The 20,831-nt window shown below is 33.2% G+C and overlaps 1 protein-coding gene across 28 annotated transcripts; it reads right to left on the reverse strand.

Annotated features, from left to right (window-relative positions):
• Positions 1-7,519: 7,519 nt before the first annotated feature.
• On the reverse strand, positions 7,520-15,963 carry LOC18432077 (uncharacterized). Of its 28 annotated transcripts, none has more exons than XM_088868109.1 (11): positions 15,838-15,963; positions 14,423-14,531; positions 13,040-13,311; positions 12,302-12,962; positions 11,940-12,139; positions 11,304-11,548; positions 10,189-11,117; positions 9,889-9,985; positions 9,464-9,543; positions 8,454-8,590; positions 7,520-7,807 (listed from the first exon to the last, which is right to left on the reverse strand). In XM_088868109.1, the coding sequence occupies exons 2-7, from the start codon at positions 14,492-14,494 to the stop codon at positions 10,201-10,203; spliced, it is 2,367 nt and encodes a 788-aa protein (XP_088724235.1). In that variant the 5' UTR covers positions 14,495-14,531; positions 15,838-15,963; the 3' UTR covers positions 7,520-7,807; positions 8,454-8,590; positions 9,464-9,543; positions 9,889-9,985; positions 10,189-10,200. The 28 variants fall into 28 exon arrangements, with proteins under 28 accessions (XP_088724235.1, XP_006842250.3, XP_088724237.1 ...); XM_006842187.4 differs by having other exon boundaries at positions 9,464-9,581; positions 15,838-15,962; XM_088868111.1 differs by having other exon boundaries at positions 9,464-9,550; positions 15,838-15,961.
• Between the last annotated feature and the right edge of the window lie 4,868 nt (positions 15,964-20,831).

Raw genomic sequence — 20,831 nt, forward strand, 5'->3', positions numbered from 1 at the left:
CTCTAAACAATTAAAGTAAAGCCCACCTTCAAATACTATCGAAAAATGTGGTTTCAGTACTGGAAATCGTTGTGATAGCCTTAAAATGTATTTTTATTTTTAATTATAAAAATTTAAAACTTCAAAAATGGTGTAGATCAAGCAAATCTATGAAAACTTGTAAATCTTGAAAATTGACAGTCCAAAAATGTGTTACAAGATGCATTATTTTCAAAACTTGAAATCCATTTATTTCTCATGTCCATGCAAATTGATGTCGAGATTATCAATTTGATGATATTTGAGCATCAAAACGACCTCTTCTAGTGAACTTTTTGAGGTCGGCTCTAGTTTGATTGTTCAGAGCCTTGGCAAGTCTCTATACAAACTTTTCTCCAAAAAAAGAAAACCCTTTTTAACTATGAGTATATACACTTTATTTCGACCCAGGAAAAGTATGGAGATCGAGGAGGTTACATCCTTAAATTTTGGGTCCTAAGAATGCTCTTAGATGGACTTCACGAGGGAGTGAAAGTCACCAAAACTTGTACATTGTTTTTTTTTGTTTTTTGTTTTTTGGGCAAGCTCTCTACGTTTCCCCCGGAGCATAGAAGTTCTATCCTCCCCCTTATCCCACTGTCCATTCTGAATGGAGAGCTAAGAATGCCCCAATCACAATGTCACTTCTCTACACTACTTTATTTTTAATTTTTTTTCTATAAACTATTTTGACACCGAATTTTGGACGTCCATTCCTCTATTAACTTGCACTAGCGAAAAATATAAAAACAATATTTTCAATAAAATAAAATGATCAAAATTCTCCTATAAATTTCAAGGGGTATTTTGATCATTATATTTTATCAAAAATTTATTTTTAATATTTTTTATAAGTGCGCCTCAATGAGAAGATAACATGTACCAAATTTCATATTCATACAATTTTTATAAAAAAAAACTAAAAATAAAATACTTTGAGACGTCGGATCTAAGATCAAATGATGAGTGGCTCTCTCGATCAAAATTGGATGGCCGGATTGTAGGGGGAGGATAGAACTTCTATATTGTAGGGGAAGCATAGAAACCTTTCTCTTTTTTTTTTCTCTTTTTTTTTTTGACAAAGATTACTGGACTTATTAATAAAAAAAATATTACAAAAATAACTGAAAGAAAATTGTATATTGTTTCACGTGATTATGACTATCAAAGATCAATTATTTCCACACTTGCCCATAAATCTAAGGAAAAAGTTTATATAAGGTTGCAACTTTAAACTATGGAAGTAAAGTAAGGTGCATCTCAAAAATCCAATAGAAAAAAGTGCTCTAAAGTTATTAAAACCTTCCAACTAATCATCTCGCCCTTGAGATCCATAGATATTAAAAAAAATAAAAATAAATAAATAAATAAATAAAATAAAATAAAATTCGAAGTCTTAAAAATGCTGCATCTTGTAACTTATCTGAATAGTCTATTTTCAAGTTTTTTACATTTTTATAGCTCTACTCGATCTGTTCCGTTTTTTTTAATTATGAAATCTACATTTAGGGTTGAACATGAATTTTTAAATCATCGTAAAATTTCCAAGAATAACTACATCCGCAAACAAAGTACAGAAATGTACCTTACTTGCATAGTATAATATGGGCAACATGTACAAACTTCACCCTAAATCTAAATATAGATGAGCCCCCCAAAGATCCCTAACTTGTAAGAATGTGAATCACATGCCTAATGCCTGAGATCCAAGACATTCAAATATGAGGTAAAGGGAACTAAGACCATTCCATGGCAGATATTTACCTGAACAAGCACAATACCATAAATAATAACCATGGGTTGTTGAGCAAATATTAGATTTCACATATATTACCTGGGCTTACATAAAACCAAATTATGGTGCTAAGTGATTGTTAACATTTCCACACAATAATAATAATAATAATAAATAAATAAAATATGGTGCTGAGTGTAACAGATTGATTTCATGAGTTATCGCAGAGAGAATTATAAGGTCTTTTCACTTAAAATTGTTATATCGTTTCTAAACTGCTACAAAGTTCATTAGTTTTTATTGACTTCTCAAAATAGATATCCTCACAAAGGATGAGAGAGACATAATAATCCATTGTCACAACCCATAACTAAAAGTCGAAAACATACCTAAAAAAAATGAAGGTTAAAAACTTTCATATGAAAGAATTCAAGTCTCACGTAAATTATTTTAGATTGTATTATTTGGTGAGAAAATAAAATTCTAGATATCTATTTGTAGTATATATTATCTTTGGAATAGGGAGGTCACAATTACTTACAACCATCCGATGTGAAATCTGATAGCTTGAGTGTGCTACAGCGTTCGAGAAAATTTCTTTTGAACTTTGAGTTTGGTCAATGAAATAAATCCAACCACCCAATTTCACATCTAATGGTCAAGATTTATTGTGACCACCTTGTATCAAAAATAAATAGTCTCATTATATACTTTCCATATATATAAAGCATGAGTTCTATTGGAACAACATGATAAAATAATGTCTAAGGGTCCAATAAGAGGATCTGGTGCAGAATTAATTTTTGATGATGTGGCTTCTTTAAAATTTATCTTTGACTAATTATTTTTTGGGATTGTCTACAAGGTTTTAAATTTTATACAGAGGTTTACCTTAACAAATCTTCTTATTCTTCATTACATTTTCTTTTTCTATAAAAAATATATAATATTCTAATTATCATTCTTATTGCACCACAGAGGATGAAAGCCATATCTGTACAAATCATCTACATATATATCCAAATTGAATGAAATATCTCAAGAAAAAAGAAACATCTCTTTCTCATATAGATTATTTCATAGGGTGCAGTTGACATACGGATGCATCCGTAGCTGTAGAGGTAAGGTGCACCTTCAAATTTTATGATGGTATATAATTTTGATTTAAAATGTTCTTAGGATTATCTCAAAATCTATTTTATATCTAATTATAAAATTTTAAATTTAAAAAATGGTTAAAATCAAGTAGATCTATAAACAAATGAAATTCTTGAAAATGGACGGCGCAGATGATATGTTGTAAAACGCATTATTTCTGAGACTTAAAATCCTTTTATATTTCATAGTCATATATCTCGATGTCGAGATGATCAATCAAAAGGTTTTTCAACGTTAAAACTACCTTTTCCAATGGATTTTTGAGGTGCATCTGTAGCTATAGAGGTAAGGTCGCAACCTTATATAAACTTTTTCCTATTTCACATAACACCTGAATGGCCACGCAAACAGGACAATCAGAAGTGCTTCAAGAAATTGTTATTCTTCGATGAAGAGGTACGTACAATATCTCAAACATCGATGAATTTGTAATATCAACGTTCTAAATTATTCGATGTTTATTGGGTCGAGAACTCATTGGAACTAATTTCCCGTAAGATATACAACCAGTTTCTTCGAAATTTAAAGAAATATCATTTTACAAAATAAAAAATACAATCGACTACATCACTCCTGTACAACATAAACTTCTCAAAAGTGGATATGATATAATAATTTGTACATAGACAACAATTTATGAGATGGATCCCAACAGAAAAGAACTACATATTCATAGATTTGCCTCTTTTTCAAAATTAGATCATAGGTATGAACTCAAGTTGCTTCTACAATTGAGGCTGTTTGGACATTATTTTTTTTATTAATCTTATAAATCATTTCAAATCAATTTTGGAGACTAATAGTGTAGCAAAAATAGAGATGTACAAAAATGTTGAATGAGTTTCAAGATTTATGCCATTTTAGTAGTAAGACACTTCTACCTATGTTATCTTTTCTTGCAACTTATCATATATTTGCTTATAAAAATGAAATGTTATTTAAAATGCTGGGTATACTACCAGATTGCAAGTATCAAATAATTTCTACAATTTGTTCTTTTTGGGCATTCTTATTTTATTCTTCCTATAAATCATGTAAATGGATTTTAGTGGCTAACAACACACTGAAAATAGTGATGTCCAAAAGTGTAGATTGAATTTCAAGATTCATGTTATTTTAATAGCTACTACTCATAATTTTCCACTCCAATTTTTATGACATATGTGCTTGTAAAATAAAATGCTATTTAATAATCCAATTGTGCTAGAATTTCAAATCTTATTTTTCTTGAGAAGTGTAAGCGATTGACATCTAAAAATCCCAAGGATAGTTGTAGTTTTATATTGCATACAGTTTATATTCATTCTTCTCTATGTGATATACATAGGACAAATGAAAGAATATTAATGTTAATATTGGTGAACAACACCTTAAGAAATGTGTAGGACTAAAAAGTAAAGGACGTGGTTAGCATGCGGCCAAGCCCGCACATGTAAGCTTGACAATAAATATATTTTTTAAATATAATTTGATCTTAATTTTTAGCGAATATATAATATTTAACATAAATATGAAAAAGTTAATAAATTTTGAAAACTAGAAATAACAATTATATTAAGAAAACATTTGGACAGTTAGTTACAATTGTTTTTAGATAGACTACCAATTTGCGTCCATCTTCCAAATGGATGCTATATATCTCTGGACCGCACACTGTACGAATGCGGTCTAGCTTACATGAAACAATGTTCAAAAGTAAAAGTTTTAACATTGAGATCATGAATATGAAAAAAAAAAAAAAATTTAAAAAATTAGAAATAATAATTATATTAAGAAAACATTTGGCCACCAATTTGCGTCCATCTTCCAAATGGATGCTTTATACCTTTGGACCGCACATTCAAACATACATTTGGACCGTTAGTTACCTTTGTCAATAAACAATTGATCCTAGATATGCAATCTTTAATATTTGTGACAAAACCGTGATATATGTGTGGTCAAGAGAGAGATTCACAAATTTAGTTCAAAGGATTATTTGATAAGGGTTTTATTTAAGGAAACTTGTTTTATGAGTCAGAGGGCACAAGAGCCCGCTGACTTACAAATGTCCATCTTAAAAGATGGACTTTATCTAAAGTGTATTGTCCATACCTAAGATATGGACGGTGCATAAAAAAATACTAAAAAATTATATTTCCAATTTTAAAGGTTCATTTTCTTTTCATATTTATAGCCTGGAAGACAAATCTACAAAAACAAATTAGAAAAAAAAAAATCATCTAAAATGAACTTTTGTGGAAGGCATCTAATTGTTAAATTTTGCTCTTTCTGATGGCAGAATTTCTTCTTACAACAAGATAAGTGTTAAGAAATGTTGTGTTGGTGGCAACCTGAGTCTAGGTGAGTTCTTTCCATGAATGATTGTGCTTGAAAAACAATCAGCAACCAGATAATTCTAGATCTCTATGTCACATAAATCAGCATAAAAGGTCATTTGCATCTACACTGTCCACAGAGAAATGCTTATACATATCTTCATCAATGCTTGGACTGAAATATATTGGGAAAAATCATCCTCATTATGTGAAGAGACCTGCTAACAGCATATACACAACATACCTGGTGAAGATACTTGTTAAGAGTGCATGTGCTGGTAACAGTGTATATAAATTTCGCATGTGTATAAACTTAACACTGTTCAAAGCACTTTAGTGAGCATCGATTCTAACAAAAATAGTTCCTGTCTGTAAATTTCAATAGTTTTTTTTTTTTTGATAACTCTGTAAATTTCAATGGTTAACATTAACATTAGCCATTACTGCAACTTTTTGTGTCATATACTATTGTTTCCTAATCTTGTACTCCCCAATTTTCACCCTAAAGCTTTTTACCCCACTTATTAGAAACACCCATGTTATTAAGCTCTCAAACACGTTTCATGACCTCCATTATTGCTTGTCCCTCCCTCTACCGGACCAGTGTTTAGAAAATCGACTCGGCTAAGATGTCTTGATCGAGACGAGTTACTCGGGCAAGTCCGAGTAATTCAACTGAGTCCAGCTCATTTTTATTATTTTTTTTAAGAAAATGAAAAAAGAAAGTAATATGTGTAATTAGTAGAAAGTTTTTACATTCAAATAGCTTATGGTGTATGGGTAACACCACCTGACACAAGGTTGTCTCTTTGCCCACAACTTTTTTTTTTTTTGAACTCCATCATATTAAAAAAAAAGTAATGATCCTATAAGATACTCCCACACCCACGTGTGTAGGACCCAAAAGGATGATCATTAAATTTGACATAGATCTCTAAAAAAAGTTATCATATGGGTGCGAGATTTGACTTTTTTAGAACTCCATCACATTAAAAAAGAGTAATGATCCTATGAGACTCTCCCACACCTAGAACCCCAAAGAATGACCATTAAATTTGACACAAATCTCTAAAAAAATTATCACATGGGTGTGGGACTTGATTTTTTTAGAACTCCATCATATTAAAAAAGAGTAATGATCCTATGAGATCCTCCCACACTCATGTGTGTAAAACTCCAAAAGATCACCATTAAATTGACACATATCTCTAAAAAAATTATCACATGAGTGTGAAACTTGACTTTTTAAAGATCTGTGCCAAATTTAACAGTAATCCTTTTGGGTCCTACACACATGGACGTAGAAAGATCTCATATGATCATTACTCACTAAAAAAATAAGGTTTATGAAAAAGTGGAAAAAGTGATGTTCGCTAATAGGATTCAAAACCCGGCTAAAATACACGTCAGGACTAACAGAGCCGTCTAAATATATGACTTAAATTCACCGTGTTAATATAAATAAACTTTACAAACATATTCTACAGCCTACTAGCCCAAAGTTGCCTCGGCAAGGCTGAATCCTTGGTCGAGTCTCATAACACTGTAGCAGACTATCTAGAACTCTCTAGAAGAGCTTCTTCTGGCCTACCTCCCTTTCTTGAGCCCCTTCTTCTGCCTCATAAAACGAACCCCAAGTCCTTCCTGTCTCTTCTTCTAAAGCCTCCAACAAGAGTTTCTAAGCTTCTGTTCCCTGCAATGTGGAGATTCATCCGCCAAAAGATATGATTGTGAGGGTTTAATTCCTAGTGTTATTGCTGGTCCTAGTTATGCGTTTAGCTAGGGCTTGGAGGCCCTTTCAAAAGGTCGTCATTTGGGCCTGAAGCTACAAATGAAGATCTTGCCATTGCTAATTTTGGCTTGCCCAACCAGCTTGCAGATGCTGCCAATGCTACACAAGGTACCCCCAAGTGGACTGAGGATTACTGGTACCTTAATTACAGTCAAAATCTTCAAGCATATACAAGCCCCAGATCTGCAAGCAAATTAAGGTTTCTTTTTGCAAGCTTGAGAGATTTAGACTTCTGTATTCATGCTTCTCTGTATCTCTCAATATATAGCCCAAATTTCTCAATCTCTCTGCAGATGGGTCTAAACATAATTGTGTTTGACGGACAAAGAAATGGGGAAACGAAATTTGTGGGAAAAGCAGCACTATTTTTATCCAAAATATAACTCATAACTCAAGTGGGTGGTTCCATGAGAAAAGAAAAGAAATACTAGGTTTCTGGGGATACAACCAAAACAAAAAAGGGAAATAGCAGGTTTTCCAGTGATACAGCCGAATCAATGGAGCTTTGATAAGGATAATTTCTATTAGGGAGGATAGTGTTATTTCTCCAAATAAAACTTCACACAAAAAAACGAACATTTGTCTAACTGGTGTCATGTTAACATCACTTAAATAAGTTCCTCTTTCTTTTTTTACATTTTAACAGGAGCAGAATGGAACCCTTTGATGTCATGATGTAGCTCCCCGCCCTAACCACCCAGGCCATGGGCACATTCCTTGATAAATGTTCTTCCTCAGCAAAAAGTGCATTCAAGCCTCGAAATAAATCTTCATTGTACACCTAAACTGAAATAACATCGTTAATATCATACAAGGAATAACCAATTTGCTTTATATAATTTTTACTGACTCCTTAACAAAATAACTAAAATTACATCATTGAAAACATTTCTATATATAGGGAGGTGGACTCAACAGAATTGGAAAAACCAATTTTAGAATATTCAATCCCTTAATGCTACAGATTCAAAGAAAACGGAAAAGGAAAACGGAAAAGGACTTTGGTCACTTGTTTGGTCAAGATGAAACCTTACACTACAGCACGACACTAAAGAACAAGGACATTTCTTACGTGTTACTAATAGAACTTTATCAACATAAAGATACAATTAAAATTGAAATTAAGGGACAAGGGAATTTTATCAACGGACAATATTCATCAAGCAATATCGACATAAAGCCACTAAACACCAATGTCCTTTTGTGGAAAACTTCATCTTGTTTCCTCAAAATAACCAGGATTACCCTCCTAAGAAACATATCTACAGAAGGGTGAGAGTGTCTTCAGCCATTTAGAAAGACGCCATCTTCAGGAGTGCTTTTCAGTTTTTAACTTCAACCAACAGAAATTTTGGGGTATTAGCGTAAGCTACCGGTCTGCGCGTGCGCATGTGCGTGTGTGTGATAATAAGTAGGGAGTTTGAACCATAACCTTATTATTGAACAAAAGGACTCCATCAGATGATCCTCTGTCCCATGAGGGACAAGGGAACTGTCCAGATATCTGTCATACATCAGCCATTAATGTCCCACCCCATTAAGTTATGGGTATCTTGCTTTGAAAATTACCTGCACGCCATACAGTCGCTTTGTTTATGAAACATTACAAGACTGTTGCATACCCCACAGACGTCAACTGGGTTTTGTTTCAATTTTAGCTTGAAAAAGCAATGCGCAATCAAGAAAAAACATGCAGTTAGACATATCTGGATCATTCATACACTAAATCATATTAGAAAAATGGATGCCTTCTTCCTATTCAGGATTTCATTTTAAATATTTCAATGATTAACTCAGACCATCAATGAGAAAGCATGGAACTTAGAAGCTACTACATTTCTCTTCATTAAGATATATCCATGAAACTGCCTCAATCTGCTCTTGTGGTCACACAGAAGGTCCACAGCAACAGCAGACAAATGCAAATCATTCTTCAACTTTCCTGATATTTCAAGAACATAATGTTTCTTCTTTAGAAAAACAAGAAAAGCTGCAGAATAAAAATCCAAACGGATATGCTTTGAAAGAAAAATAAAAGTGACAAAATAGAAAGTGTTAACAAATTATAATTATCATGTTAAACTAGTTTACAAGGTATGGACATCACATCACCAACCGAGAATATTAGACATTACAAGAGTCACACAGAGTGGCTTAACTCAGACCATAAATGTGCAAGACTCACTCCTTTCCTCCATGTCTGTGGCACAGAATCAGAGGAAAAGTCGTAGTGAAACACAGAATTGTGGAGAATTGAAGGGAGAAAGACATAATTATTGAATCTTAACATTGTCATAACTATTGATTGTTTTTCCCTGACTACCTTCTAGAAATATCTAAGTACATAATTTAGCAAGTTGAGCATAAGTACGCGTAACAACCCTAAGACTACATGCAGTAAAGAAATTTAAAATCATAATGATGATATAATAGAATATGTACCTTCAATCCAGAACACAGTGTGCCAACCAGGTTCACTTCACAACCGATCCTCCCCAGGACCTGGCTTATCTGTCTCTTATCTGGATGCTTCAATAACGGCTGAATTCAGCAGTTTCCTCTTTCCAGAAATATTCAATTAGAAAAGCATACAAAACATACAGTTACCAAGTTTAGGAAGTCATCTGAAAGTATTGATTTGGGTCATCCCCATCCAATGAAATGATGAACTGATGGAGATATGGGAGGTCCAACCATTGGAATCATTGCCTTGTTGGTCCTGCTCTCTCCATCACTATACATTATTTTCTTGGATAGTGATGATCCCAATGGCTATTACTTTAATGGATTGAGTTGTGTATCCCTTTATATAGTACAAAAAATTGTGGAGTTAGAAATTGTATTTATTGGAGTATGGTATAACATACCTTCAACCACAAAAACAAAATGAATGCCATGTTCAGTCCATATGCATCAACAAGCAAGCCCCATATTCCCTGGGCATTGGAGTTCTGAAGTCTTCAGCTGTTAAGACAGCAATCCATCACTATATATGGAACTTAATTTGTAGAGGAAGCACACAAACCAAATGTAAAATGAACCAATATATAAATTGTACCAAGGTGACTATTGAATCATAAATCATAAATCATAAATCACAGATCATAAATCCTAAATCATAAATCATAAATCATAAATCATAAATCATAAACCACAATATTACATACCAATCAAAACAATCAACCGATCCCATGCCTCACATCACCATTGCCAGTGACTGCATGCTCACCTATGATGGGCCTCTCATTTGAAACTTGAGGAACTTTTAGAAACTGAACAACCTCTCTCATCTGATTGTTGATTAATGCTTGCGAACTAATCGCAAGAGAAGATCTCCCACCAAAGTCAAGTTGGGTTGATCCAGGACTCAAGGCCCATGACCTCTTTACAAACCTCTCAAAGGGTGCATTAACCTGAGGTACGAAACTCTCAGCCCCATTAGAGTTTGTTTCCAAGTGGATAACAGGCTGGAGCAAGCCACGAGAAGATAGCTCTTCGAGACCCTTGAGGTCTTGTTGCATTCGTGTAGCATGCACCATAGCATGGTCTAGAACAATGGGGTCATCAGGAGGGTTTTGCAGGAGAGAGAGCAATATCTCTCGATAAGCTTGCAGAGCTAGTGATGGTCTAGCCACTTGACGATGCCTGCATAAAACACCCACTTTGATTATATGCTTGCATACATTCCCATGCCTAGACCAAGGGCAATCACATAAAGAAAACTCAGAACCGGGATTCCATATGGTGTATGCATGGCTCCGGTCTGATTGGGAGATAACTTTTACAAAGAGAAGGTCTTCTTCATCCAATATAACATCATCATCAGAAATATGCAATGCCCTGCGCCAGGAGTTCATTGAGAAGGATTGTTCCCTCATGTTCCTAAAGAAAGCGCTTTCTTCAGCATATTGATCAAACCAACATAGGGAATGGAATTCAGTTGTCAATACATGCACCAGCCAATCAACCCGATGCCAAGACCTAGAAGGAGGGTCACTAAGCAATTTGGATTTCAATCTTGAATGATATGACTCAATTGCAGCAAGAACCTCTTGATTTGCTAGAGGGAGAGTCCTCATTGCAGAGACCCACATATCTGTTGAAAAGCACAGAGAGTCAGCTGACAATAGTTATGGAAATACAGTCAATGGAACCCACTTCGTGACAATTAATGATAAATCAAGAAAAATAAAAGGAGGGAACCAAGTCCAGCACACAGTCGAGAAGTGTACAATATAATTCAAGAAAAGGAACTAAATACAACACATGGTTAACAAGTTACCTATCCTTGGCAACCAAAAAGCCTTAAAGTACTCCAAAAATGCGGTTTGATCAACAAAAACTTGCATAAACTCCTCAACTACATCTGTGGCATTTGGGCCACTCCTTGAGCAATAGAGAATGCGACCAAGATGCTTGAACATTTCCCTTTGCACATCAAAATTGCAACATTTCTTTAAGAGGTTCCTTATCCAAACTCGCCGAACACGCCAAAGACACAAAAGAATCCTACACTGGAAGATGTCTCTGTGTATTGATGATGCATATTCAGCACAAAGGTGATCCCAATCTAGATTATTGGAAAAGGAAAGAAAGCACATCATACATAGCCTGTACATGGTAAATGGCACACAGCATGGGGGTCCCCCCCACCCCCCACAAAAATGTACCAATTAAATTCCATTCATTGGGAACTATGTCTAATCACTACCATCCATTTTTTTTTTTTTTTTGGGGGGAGGGGAGGGAGGGGGAGGGGGACGTTTGGGGCGGTGAGGTCATTTAATCTCCACTATCCATAAATCAGAAGGGAAGGAGTATATCCCATCTGTGTACCATAAACCCATGCACAGGCAGCAAGTGGTGGTATAATTTCTGCATTGGGAAACCATAGCTCCACATTATACTGGACATGTACCTGATAACAGAAATTTCAAAAGAGGGATCATCAATGAGGAAGGCAGTGGGCCTCCAATTAAGGTCCCTTGCTCGAACCCTTTCAACAAGTGAGCCCATCCACATATGAATATCTTGACTTGCATAACTAGATGAAATGACCCATGCGACAGGGATCCCATTCTGGTATGCATCAAACACTAACAAGGTGCACAAAGGACACTGCAAATGTCACAGTGGAGAGCAATCAGTACTACAAAACATTAATCCAAGTCTTAATACTAAATGCCATTCAAATACGTATTGATGAATTCTAGTCAGTAATCAAGGAAATAAATGATAATCCTATTATAAGTAATGCATGAAAGGCAACAGTTTTCAGACCTTGAGTTTGTTCAATCCAAACATGGAATTTGCAGCAATGGAACTGTTGTGACCATAACGGAGCATTTGCTGCAATTGCCACTCAGTTTGAATGCCCAAAATAAATGACTCTGTATCAGGACTATCTTGGAAGAAGAAAACACACTTTTGATGGCGTTGTACCCATATACGGACACTAACTGCATCATTTAAATGGAGTTCATATGTGGATTGCTTAATGACCCTCTCCATATTTCGAACGTCATTTCGAGTGAGAAAATCATCTCGATTGCAAGGACCACCATGCCTCTCTACTTCTTCAGTGTGATGCTGAATGATGTTATCCAAAGGAACCCCAATATAGAGCAAAGACATAATCCTCTGCCTTAGTTCCTCTGAAATCCTTGGAGCATACATGGCCCGAGTCCCTATAGCATCTCTATCCAGAGAACCATGACATGGGGCACCTGTTTTATCAACATGGTTCTTTTGGTTGAATATAATGAGGGCAAGTAATGGTCGAGTATACAAGCGCTTCACTGTAAAATGACATAGGCAACCTCTCATCATGTGCCTCCTTCCTGGCCTGCTCCCCTTTCCAGAAGTTGGTTTGTTATTTGGGAAATCACCAATACCAGAATCACAGTCCCTATAGTCTTCAGGGCCATAAGAACACCAATATCTGCAAGAAATGAGACACTTACATTGAGATATTCCACTATGGAAACCATGTGACAGAAGAATCACCAATAAACATACATTGTATATTCAAGGTAGCCATCAACTCTTGGCTTGCTGACACTTCCTTCAGAACGCTTTCTTCTTGACTCGATACGGAAACTAGCAGGGCACTCTACTTTATTGGATTCGCCTTTGACGAAATCATCCACTCTACTGAATGGGATTAAAGCAATATCATCACCACCTTGGCGCCCCCCATCCACTTTTACCCAGTTGAGATGCGCTGCTGAAAACTCAGCATAAGGAGGATCCTGCACAGGGAGATTAAGAATATCCTCCATTCTTGGCATCTGCATAAACCAGAACACCTCTGGTAAAGTTGCAGCATAAAGAGATACACATAATCAGTTTAGCTATCAGTTCTCTAAATAATGTATAGCAAATACTCTAGATCATAGGATCCAAGAAGTGCTATAGAAAACATCCTTAAGGAAGACCACATTCACATTTACAACATCATCTCCTTGATTTTGCCTAAAAAACCCCAACTAATGAGAGACTGATAAATTATAATGGACCACAGATGAATGGTGACGATAAGAGTGTGGAACATGCACCAGCTGATCATAAACTGATATCTCATTTCAGAATATTCTTATGCCAGAAAATTATTGTTCAAATCAACCTTAAGGGTTGCTAGTTTTTCCATCAAAGGGCAAGGCCATAGTCATCCTTTCATGTAGTGGAAGGACATATTTCTAGTTATGCAAGTATGTTGGTCACGTTTTGTACGCTATATCTATAGTAACCAGTGCAAAAACTTGGTTCGGGCTTGGGACTCATCCAAGTCACGTACAAGCCCGAAAGGACTCAAAATTTGCAAAAAATTAAAAAGAAGGTACAAAATATTCAAATAAAGAAAAATCAGTAAAAATAACAATTGACTGTATGTGTGCACCATTTATTGTATGTATGCTGGAAAAAGTATGTAGAAAATGGATGTGAAAAAAATTGATATATAGCTTGAAACAATTCAGAAAATCCAAAAAACGAAAAACAGAAAAATAGAGCACACAGTAATAACACTCAGAGAACATAATACTAAAATTTCATAACCCATCATCAAAATTATATAGAGACATATTTACAGAAAGTTTATTAGTGATCAAGTAAAACAATGGAATTTTATATATTTTTTGTACGCCCGAGTTTGTACAGAGAACTCGCCTCTGCAGGGTGCTGAGGCCAAGTTTTAAAACACTGATAGTAACTTATAAAGCCAATCATCTCACTAGGCCCTAGGACTTCACACTTCAGTCAATGGTAATTATTATGTCTCACTGTTGCACAATTTTGATATGGTACCAAACCACAACATCTAAATGCAATTTCTCTATTAAATTCACTCCAAAGCAGATTAATCATAATCAATTAACAAGAGGAACAATTTCCATAAAGTACCTTGTTCTCGCTTCCTTTCATGCTTCCTTTTGATGCTCCAACTCCTAAATCTTTATAAGTTGCCATCAGCATGAGCAGCCAGATTAAATCAAGCTGCTACTCCATTCAACTGATGATTATAGATAATTATTTACATCAGATGACATATCCCTACACCATAAACAAGAAAATTACACATACAGCATGAAAAAACTAACTCCTATCTAATATAAATCACAATTTCAAAAACAATAAAGACATCTTATAGAATTATGCCACGCAAATTAGGAGCCAAAATAAAGAAGGAACGCAAGAGTAGCATTATCTCTCCTTTTCTAATTAGGCTGACAAAATAGAATTATTACTCAGTAGCAACTGACATGAAGTGAATTTGTATAGTGATATCAATCAATTCAATAGCCTGTAATATCCAGGATATAAAAGAACGGAAAAGTAAATAAAAAACAGAGTCAATGTAAAAACTGGATCTTTATGTTTTTTTGGCTAGGCAAAGTGGAAATTGAATCAGGCTTATCCATGAGACATAAAAATAACATACTGAATCCTTCCTTAAATTCATCGAAAACTAGAAGAAAGAAAGGCAAAGAAAATAGGAAACTGACCAGGAAAATTAATCAATGCAGAATTATTATTCAAAAAAAAAAATCAATGCAGAATAGAGAAATAACATATCTAAACTAAAAAACAAGAGCATCAGTTTTCAAAAAAAAAAAAACTCAAAAGCAAGAGCATCACATAATGTGAATGTTCTAAAGAAAATGGAAAGTTCCAGTAACTAGCAAGCTAACATCACATTAACCAAATGCTGAACACATTTGCTTCCAATTTCTAAGAATTAACTGAATTGAATTTCCGTAAAATTAAAAGAGAAACAGTAGTGCGGGAAAAAATGGAAGTTAAAATAACTTTAGCAAATACCCAAATGAACTCGACCTTTTTTTTTTCTTCATTGAGCTCCACATTCAGTTACTTAAAAGTAAAACAAATAGAGAATGAAATGGAAGATTACAGTGCATGCAAATACTGTATTGTTCTTCTTCGTTTTCAATTTTTCATCCAAAACTGCAGGAAAAGTAGTAACCAACTAATGCAATAAATAAAGATAAATCAAAATCGCCCAGGTAATTCACGCAACTGCAAAAGAAATGAAACCAAATTAAATTGAGGAAATGGAGAAAGAAATGCACAGTATCTAGATATTCAGGCTTCTTCTGAAATTAGAAAACAAACAGTGTAATAAACCCTAACCTCATCAAATCTATCCTAGATTTTAGAGAATATAGAAGGAGATCATGAACAAATTCAGACAGATTTATGGACGAAAAGGTAGGGCGATCCATAAACTAGGGTTTTTCACCGCCTGAACTGGGGATTTATTGGCGCCGGTTTATTGGGTACCAATTAGGGTACTTTACCTCTTTTTTTCCATGCAAATGAGATCCAAGCTGTGAGAAAGAGCTTCTTTTACACATTAAGTGGTTTCATGAAAAACTAGAATAAATTTGAGATAATTTATATGGACAGAAAATAATAAATCAGTAAAACCCCATTTTCTAATTTAATTTCAGAATTACTGAGACATTCTTTAGCCAGTGACGAAAATACCCTTGCTGGAAAATAGAGTTGCGTAACTACCAAACAATGGTTTAAAAAGCGGATCTGTGATCTGGATCGGGCTTCCAAAAAACAGATCCGGATCTGAAGATCGGCGATCCGGATCGAAAATCGAGTGAATCGGTCATAAAAAAGTTTTAAAAAAATCTTAAAAAATTATTAAAATTCATTATAAATATTTTTTTTTAGGAATTCCATAAGAAATGAGGGTATTCCGTTAAGAAATTTCATGTTTTTGAATGAATATGCGAATATTAATATGTTCTTTCCCTGCATGAACCGCCATTCAGCATTTAATTTACATCACACAAAAGGATAAATATAGAATTATCATGGAATAAGTATATCAACATACATGGACTACAATAAAGCATAAAATTAGTAACATATGATCTAAAAATCAAATGATAGACGACATTATTGTTCTTCTTTGTCACGTTGGTGCCATTGATTGAATTTGTTTAACAATTCATTGATTCGATCTAAAAACGAATCATCGATATTAGCAAGAGTCTGACTATTCCCAAATCCCTGAGTGTTAGTGTTTTGTTGTGTTCCCAATCTAAAATCCCCGAAGATTCTCCATCCTTCATGCTCACCTGCACTGTCGTGCTCATCCCTACACTGTTGTTGTTGGGACTCGATATGTGAATAATATGGCTGGGATAGGGTGGCCTCAGAATCATCATCTCTCTCATTTTCTTTTTGAATAATATGGATTAAAAAATAATAATAACAAATTTTTAAAAAAATCAATCATAGATTAAAAAAAAAAAATCACAAATTTTCAAAAAATTCTACCATGGATTACAAAAAAAAATTCGATCATGGATTAAAAAAAAAAAATCACAAAGTTTCAAAAAATTCTATCATGGATTACAAAAAAAAATTCGATCATGGATTAAAAAAAAAAAATCACAAATTTTCAAAAAATTCGATCATGGATTACAAAAAATTCGATCATGGATTACATAAAATTCGATCATGGATTACAAAAAAAAACAAACAAAAAAAACAAAAAATTCAATCGTGGATTACAAAAAAAGAAAAAAACAATTCGATCATGGATTACAAAAAATTCAATCATAGATTACAAAAAACTCTATCATGGGTTACAAAAAAAACAAAAAACAAACATTTCGATCATGGATTACAAAAAAGAAACAAACATTTCGATCATGTATTACAAAACATTCGATCATGGATTACAAAATATTCTATCATGGGTTACAAGAAAAACAAAGAAACAAAAAATTCGATCATGGATTACAAGAAAAAAAAACAAACATTTCGATCATGGATTACAAAAAATTCGATCATGGATTACAAAAAATTCTATCATGGGTTACAAAAAAAAAAAAAAAACAAAAAATTTGATCATGGATTACAAAAAAAAAAAAAAACAATTCGATCATGGATTACAAAAAAATCGATCAAGTATTACAAAAAAATCTATCATGGATTACAAAAAAAAAAAAAAAAGTTCTTTACGAGACTCGCCGATTCACTGTACGGACTCGCCGATTCCGTACAGTAAATCTGCGAGTCACTGTACAGAATCGTCCAGTTCTCTCTAGAACCGAACGATTCCCGTTTTTTTCGCCGATTCAACCCGTCCATGGCGATTTCCGAGTTCGACTCGGCGTTTTTTTAAACACTGCTACCAAAGCATGGGCACCTGTTGGATCCAACTGTCTTTGAACAAATGAGAGGAGTATAATTTGAACTTTTGAGTTTCCAATATTGTGTGGGGCTTTAGGTTGTCTGGTTTTATCTTGGCTGATTTTGCGTAGGACGCGGTTAGCATGCGGCCAAGCCCGCACATGTAGAAATGCGGGTTTGGAAATAATATTATATAAAAATCTCAAAAATAAGAAAAATTTTTAGATGATTTTCGTGAACCGGCCGAGCACTTTAAAAAATTCAAAAAATATATAACAATCCCAAAAAATGAGAAAAAATTTGTTCGTAATGTATTTTTTAATGTTTTGACAAATATTTGAAATTGTGTTGCCCATTAATACTTATTTTTATATTTTCCTATATTTTAATAAAATTTCAAAAATATCCTTGAACACAAATCAATTATTTAAAATCCATTTTTTCATTATTTTTCATATTTATTTGGAAGTGATTTGTTTAATCATGCTTACAATATATTTTATTAAGTTTTGTTTGGATTTGTTTTTACTTTTTTTTAACACTTTTTTGATTGCCGAAGACTTGTCCTGATAGGCTGGTTAAACTGCTTCCGACTACATATCTGATTAACCGTTCAAATTCAATTTTTCCTATATTGATTCCATTTGAGCTTGATATTTTTTATTTCAATCACTCTCTTCTCTAACAAAACTAACAACTTTGTTTAAACTAATATGATTCATGATAATGTAAGATATTGCCCCCCTTATTTCAATCTGGATATGTAACTTTTAGAACCCTAATTCATATCCATTCCTTCCTCCCTAAAAAACTTTTATATACATTCTAAAAAATAATTTGTTTGTCGTTTGTTTTACTTTTTCTAAAAGTTATTAAATAAATACCATTTTTAAATCCACAAAAGCATGGCAGAAACATATTTACAGCGATTTAGGATGTGTTTTGTATCCTAATATCATAAAAATTAAGTTGGATTCATGTCATTGGACACACAATAAGCTCTTCCTTCACCGTTTTTGTGGGGAAGAATTTATTGAAATATCCATGTGAGATGAAAGTATTTAGCATTTTGCCCGTTAACATCTCCTCCTATATTTTTAAGGGTGTGGTTTGTATAGAGCCTAGGCTCTAAAGAATCAAATTAGAGCTTACTTTCAAAAAGTGTTGAGAAATCTGGTTTTAATACGGGAAACTTTGTGATAGACTTCAAATATATTTTCATTTTTATTTATAAAGTTTAAAGCTTAAAACATAGTGTAAATTGACAGATCTATGAAAACTTGAAAATCGATGATCAAAAAATACGTCACAAAATATACTATTTCGAAAACTTGAAATCCATTTTTTTCTCTTGTCCATGTATCTTGATGTCGAGATGATCAATTTGAAGATATTTGGGCATCAAAACAACATCTTCTAGGGAAATATTTGAGGCAAGATCAAAATTGATTGTTTAGAGCCTCGGCTCTATATAAACTTTTGCCTTTTTTTTAGTTTCTATAAGGTTGCAACCTTAAACAATCCAATTAAGGCGCGCACCTCCAAATTTTATGATAATCAATAATTTTGGTGAAAATTTTATTAGAATTATCTCAAAATTTATTTTCATTTGTAATTATAAAATTTTAAACTCCAAAAATGGTTTAAAATCAAGCATATCTATAAACATATGAAAGTCTTTAAAATAGGCGGCCTAGATAATGTATTGCAAGATGCACTATTTTTGGTACTCAAAATCTTTTTTTTCTTTCATATTCAAATATCTCGATATCGAGATGATCAATTAGATGTTTTTTCAACATTAAAACAACTTTTTCCAATGGATTTTTTAGCTGCATCTGTACTTATACATTTTAAGGTTGCAACCTCATATAAACTGTTCTCTTTTTTAATAGCTATTTCGAAATTAAATGGGTTAAGTATTAAGACTTCCCTTGTTTTTCCAAGGGGCAGAAGACATGTACCTCCAAATCGTAATACTAAATAACCTCTAGGTCTATAGAAAGCCCGTAAGCCTCCTCTAAGTTAATAGGAAATGATGTTTAGCCCCGTGTTATTTTTTCAATGTTCAAATCATAGCTAGCAAGTTGGGGGCTAATTATATATCGGCAAACTAAAATAGCGGTAGTAAATAAGTTTTATTTCAAAAAGTTTGAGGAATAAATTAGGTAAAAAATTTGGATCGCCAAAAAAATGAGATAAATTATAGAATTGTGAGTATTTTTTATTTATCTCGAAAAACCAAGTGAAAAAATCGGATATGTAAGCTCGATATATTATAGGATTATGATTTGCAATTATTATATAGATACATTAAAGCTATTGAACAATAATTTTATAGCCTCACCTAGTGTTATTAGAGTAATGAATGAATCCAATAATAATGCTCACTATATTGTCAAAACACAAAACATATCATATATTTATTACGAGCTTAAAATGAAACAATGAGGATAATACTAAACATAAGGACTACATTAGTAAATAACAAGAACTTGTTCATAGAAGAAAGAAAAAGGCCGTCAACATAGGATTGCACTTAACTTGAACAAAATTCAAATATCTAAATATGTAAAATAATAGCCCATCCAAAATATAATGTTGTATACACCAATAAAATGAAGAAAAGAAAAATATAGAATTAATCTAACTTCTTTATGCATAAAGAAACCAACAAAGTGTTTAAGTGAATTCGAATTTCACACTAAAATCCTAGTTGTCTAAATATTTAGTATCATTGAATCTCTCCCTTGCTTTTTGTAAGCACGCTTTGGACTTTTTTAAAAAAGAAAAAGATATTTCATTGGGTTACTCTTCTTCTAACTGTACTTGTTATTTTGAGATATTTAATTATTTTGATTTTTTATTTTTTAAAGAATATATTGCTTGTATTTTTTCGTACAATTCTTTGAGGGAACTTATTGGTGAAAATTTTGATGGAATGCTTTCTTAAATCAAGATTATTGATTTGCGCCTACCATTAATGTGCTTGTCTTTAAACCAAATACAATGACATCATGTTTATGAAGAAATAAAGGTTTTTAAGTATTTTTTTAAAAAAGATAAAATACTGATATATTTGTTCAATTAAAAAATGAGATTTTTTGAAGATATTTTGAAAAAATTGGAGTTC

Source organism: Amborella trichopoda, chromosome 5 (assembly GCF_054954075.1).
Source record: "Amborella trichopoda isolate Santa Cruz 75 chromosome 5, AtrichopodaSantaCruz75HAP2 v2.0, whole genome shotgun sequence".
In the NCBI taxonomy this organism is placed as follows: domain Eukaryota; kingdom Viridiplantae; phylum Streptophyta; class Magnoliopsida; order Amborellales; family Amborellaceae; genus Amborella; species Amborella trichopoda.

Bases quoted from the DNA above. Each gene is read 5' to 3' on its own strand.
- LOC18432077 (XM_088868109.1), bottom strand. From the start codon at position 14,494: ATGCTGATGGCAACTTATAAAGATTTAGGAGTTGGAGCATCAAAAGGA. The intron at 12,963-13,039 runs GTATGTTTATTG...CATTTCTTGCAG, and splicing joins GGCTACCTTGAATATACAAT to ATATTGGTGTTCTTATGGCC. The intron at 12,140-12,301 runs GTCTGAAAACTG...TGACATTTGCAG, and splicing joins TTGGATTGAACAAACTCAAG to TGTCCTTTGTGCACCTTGTT.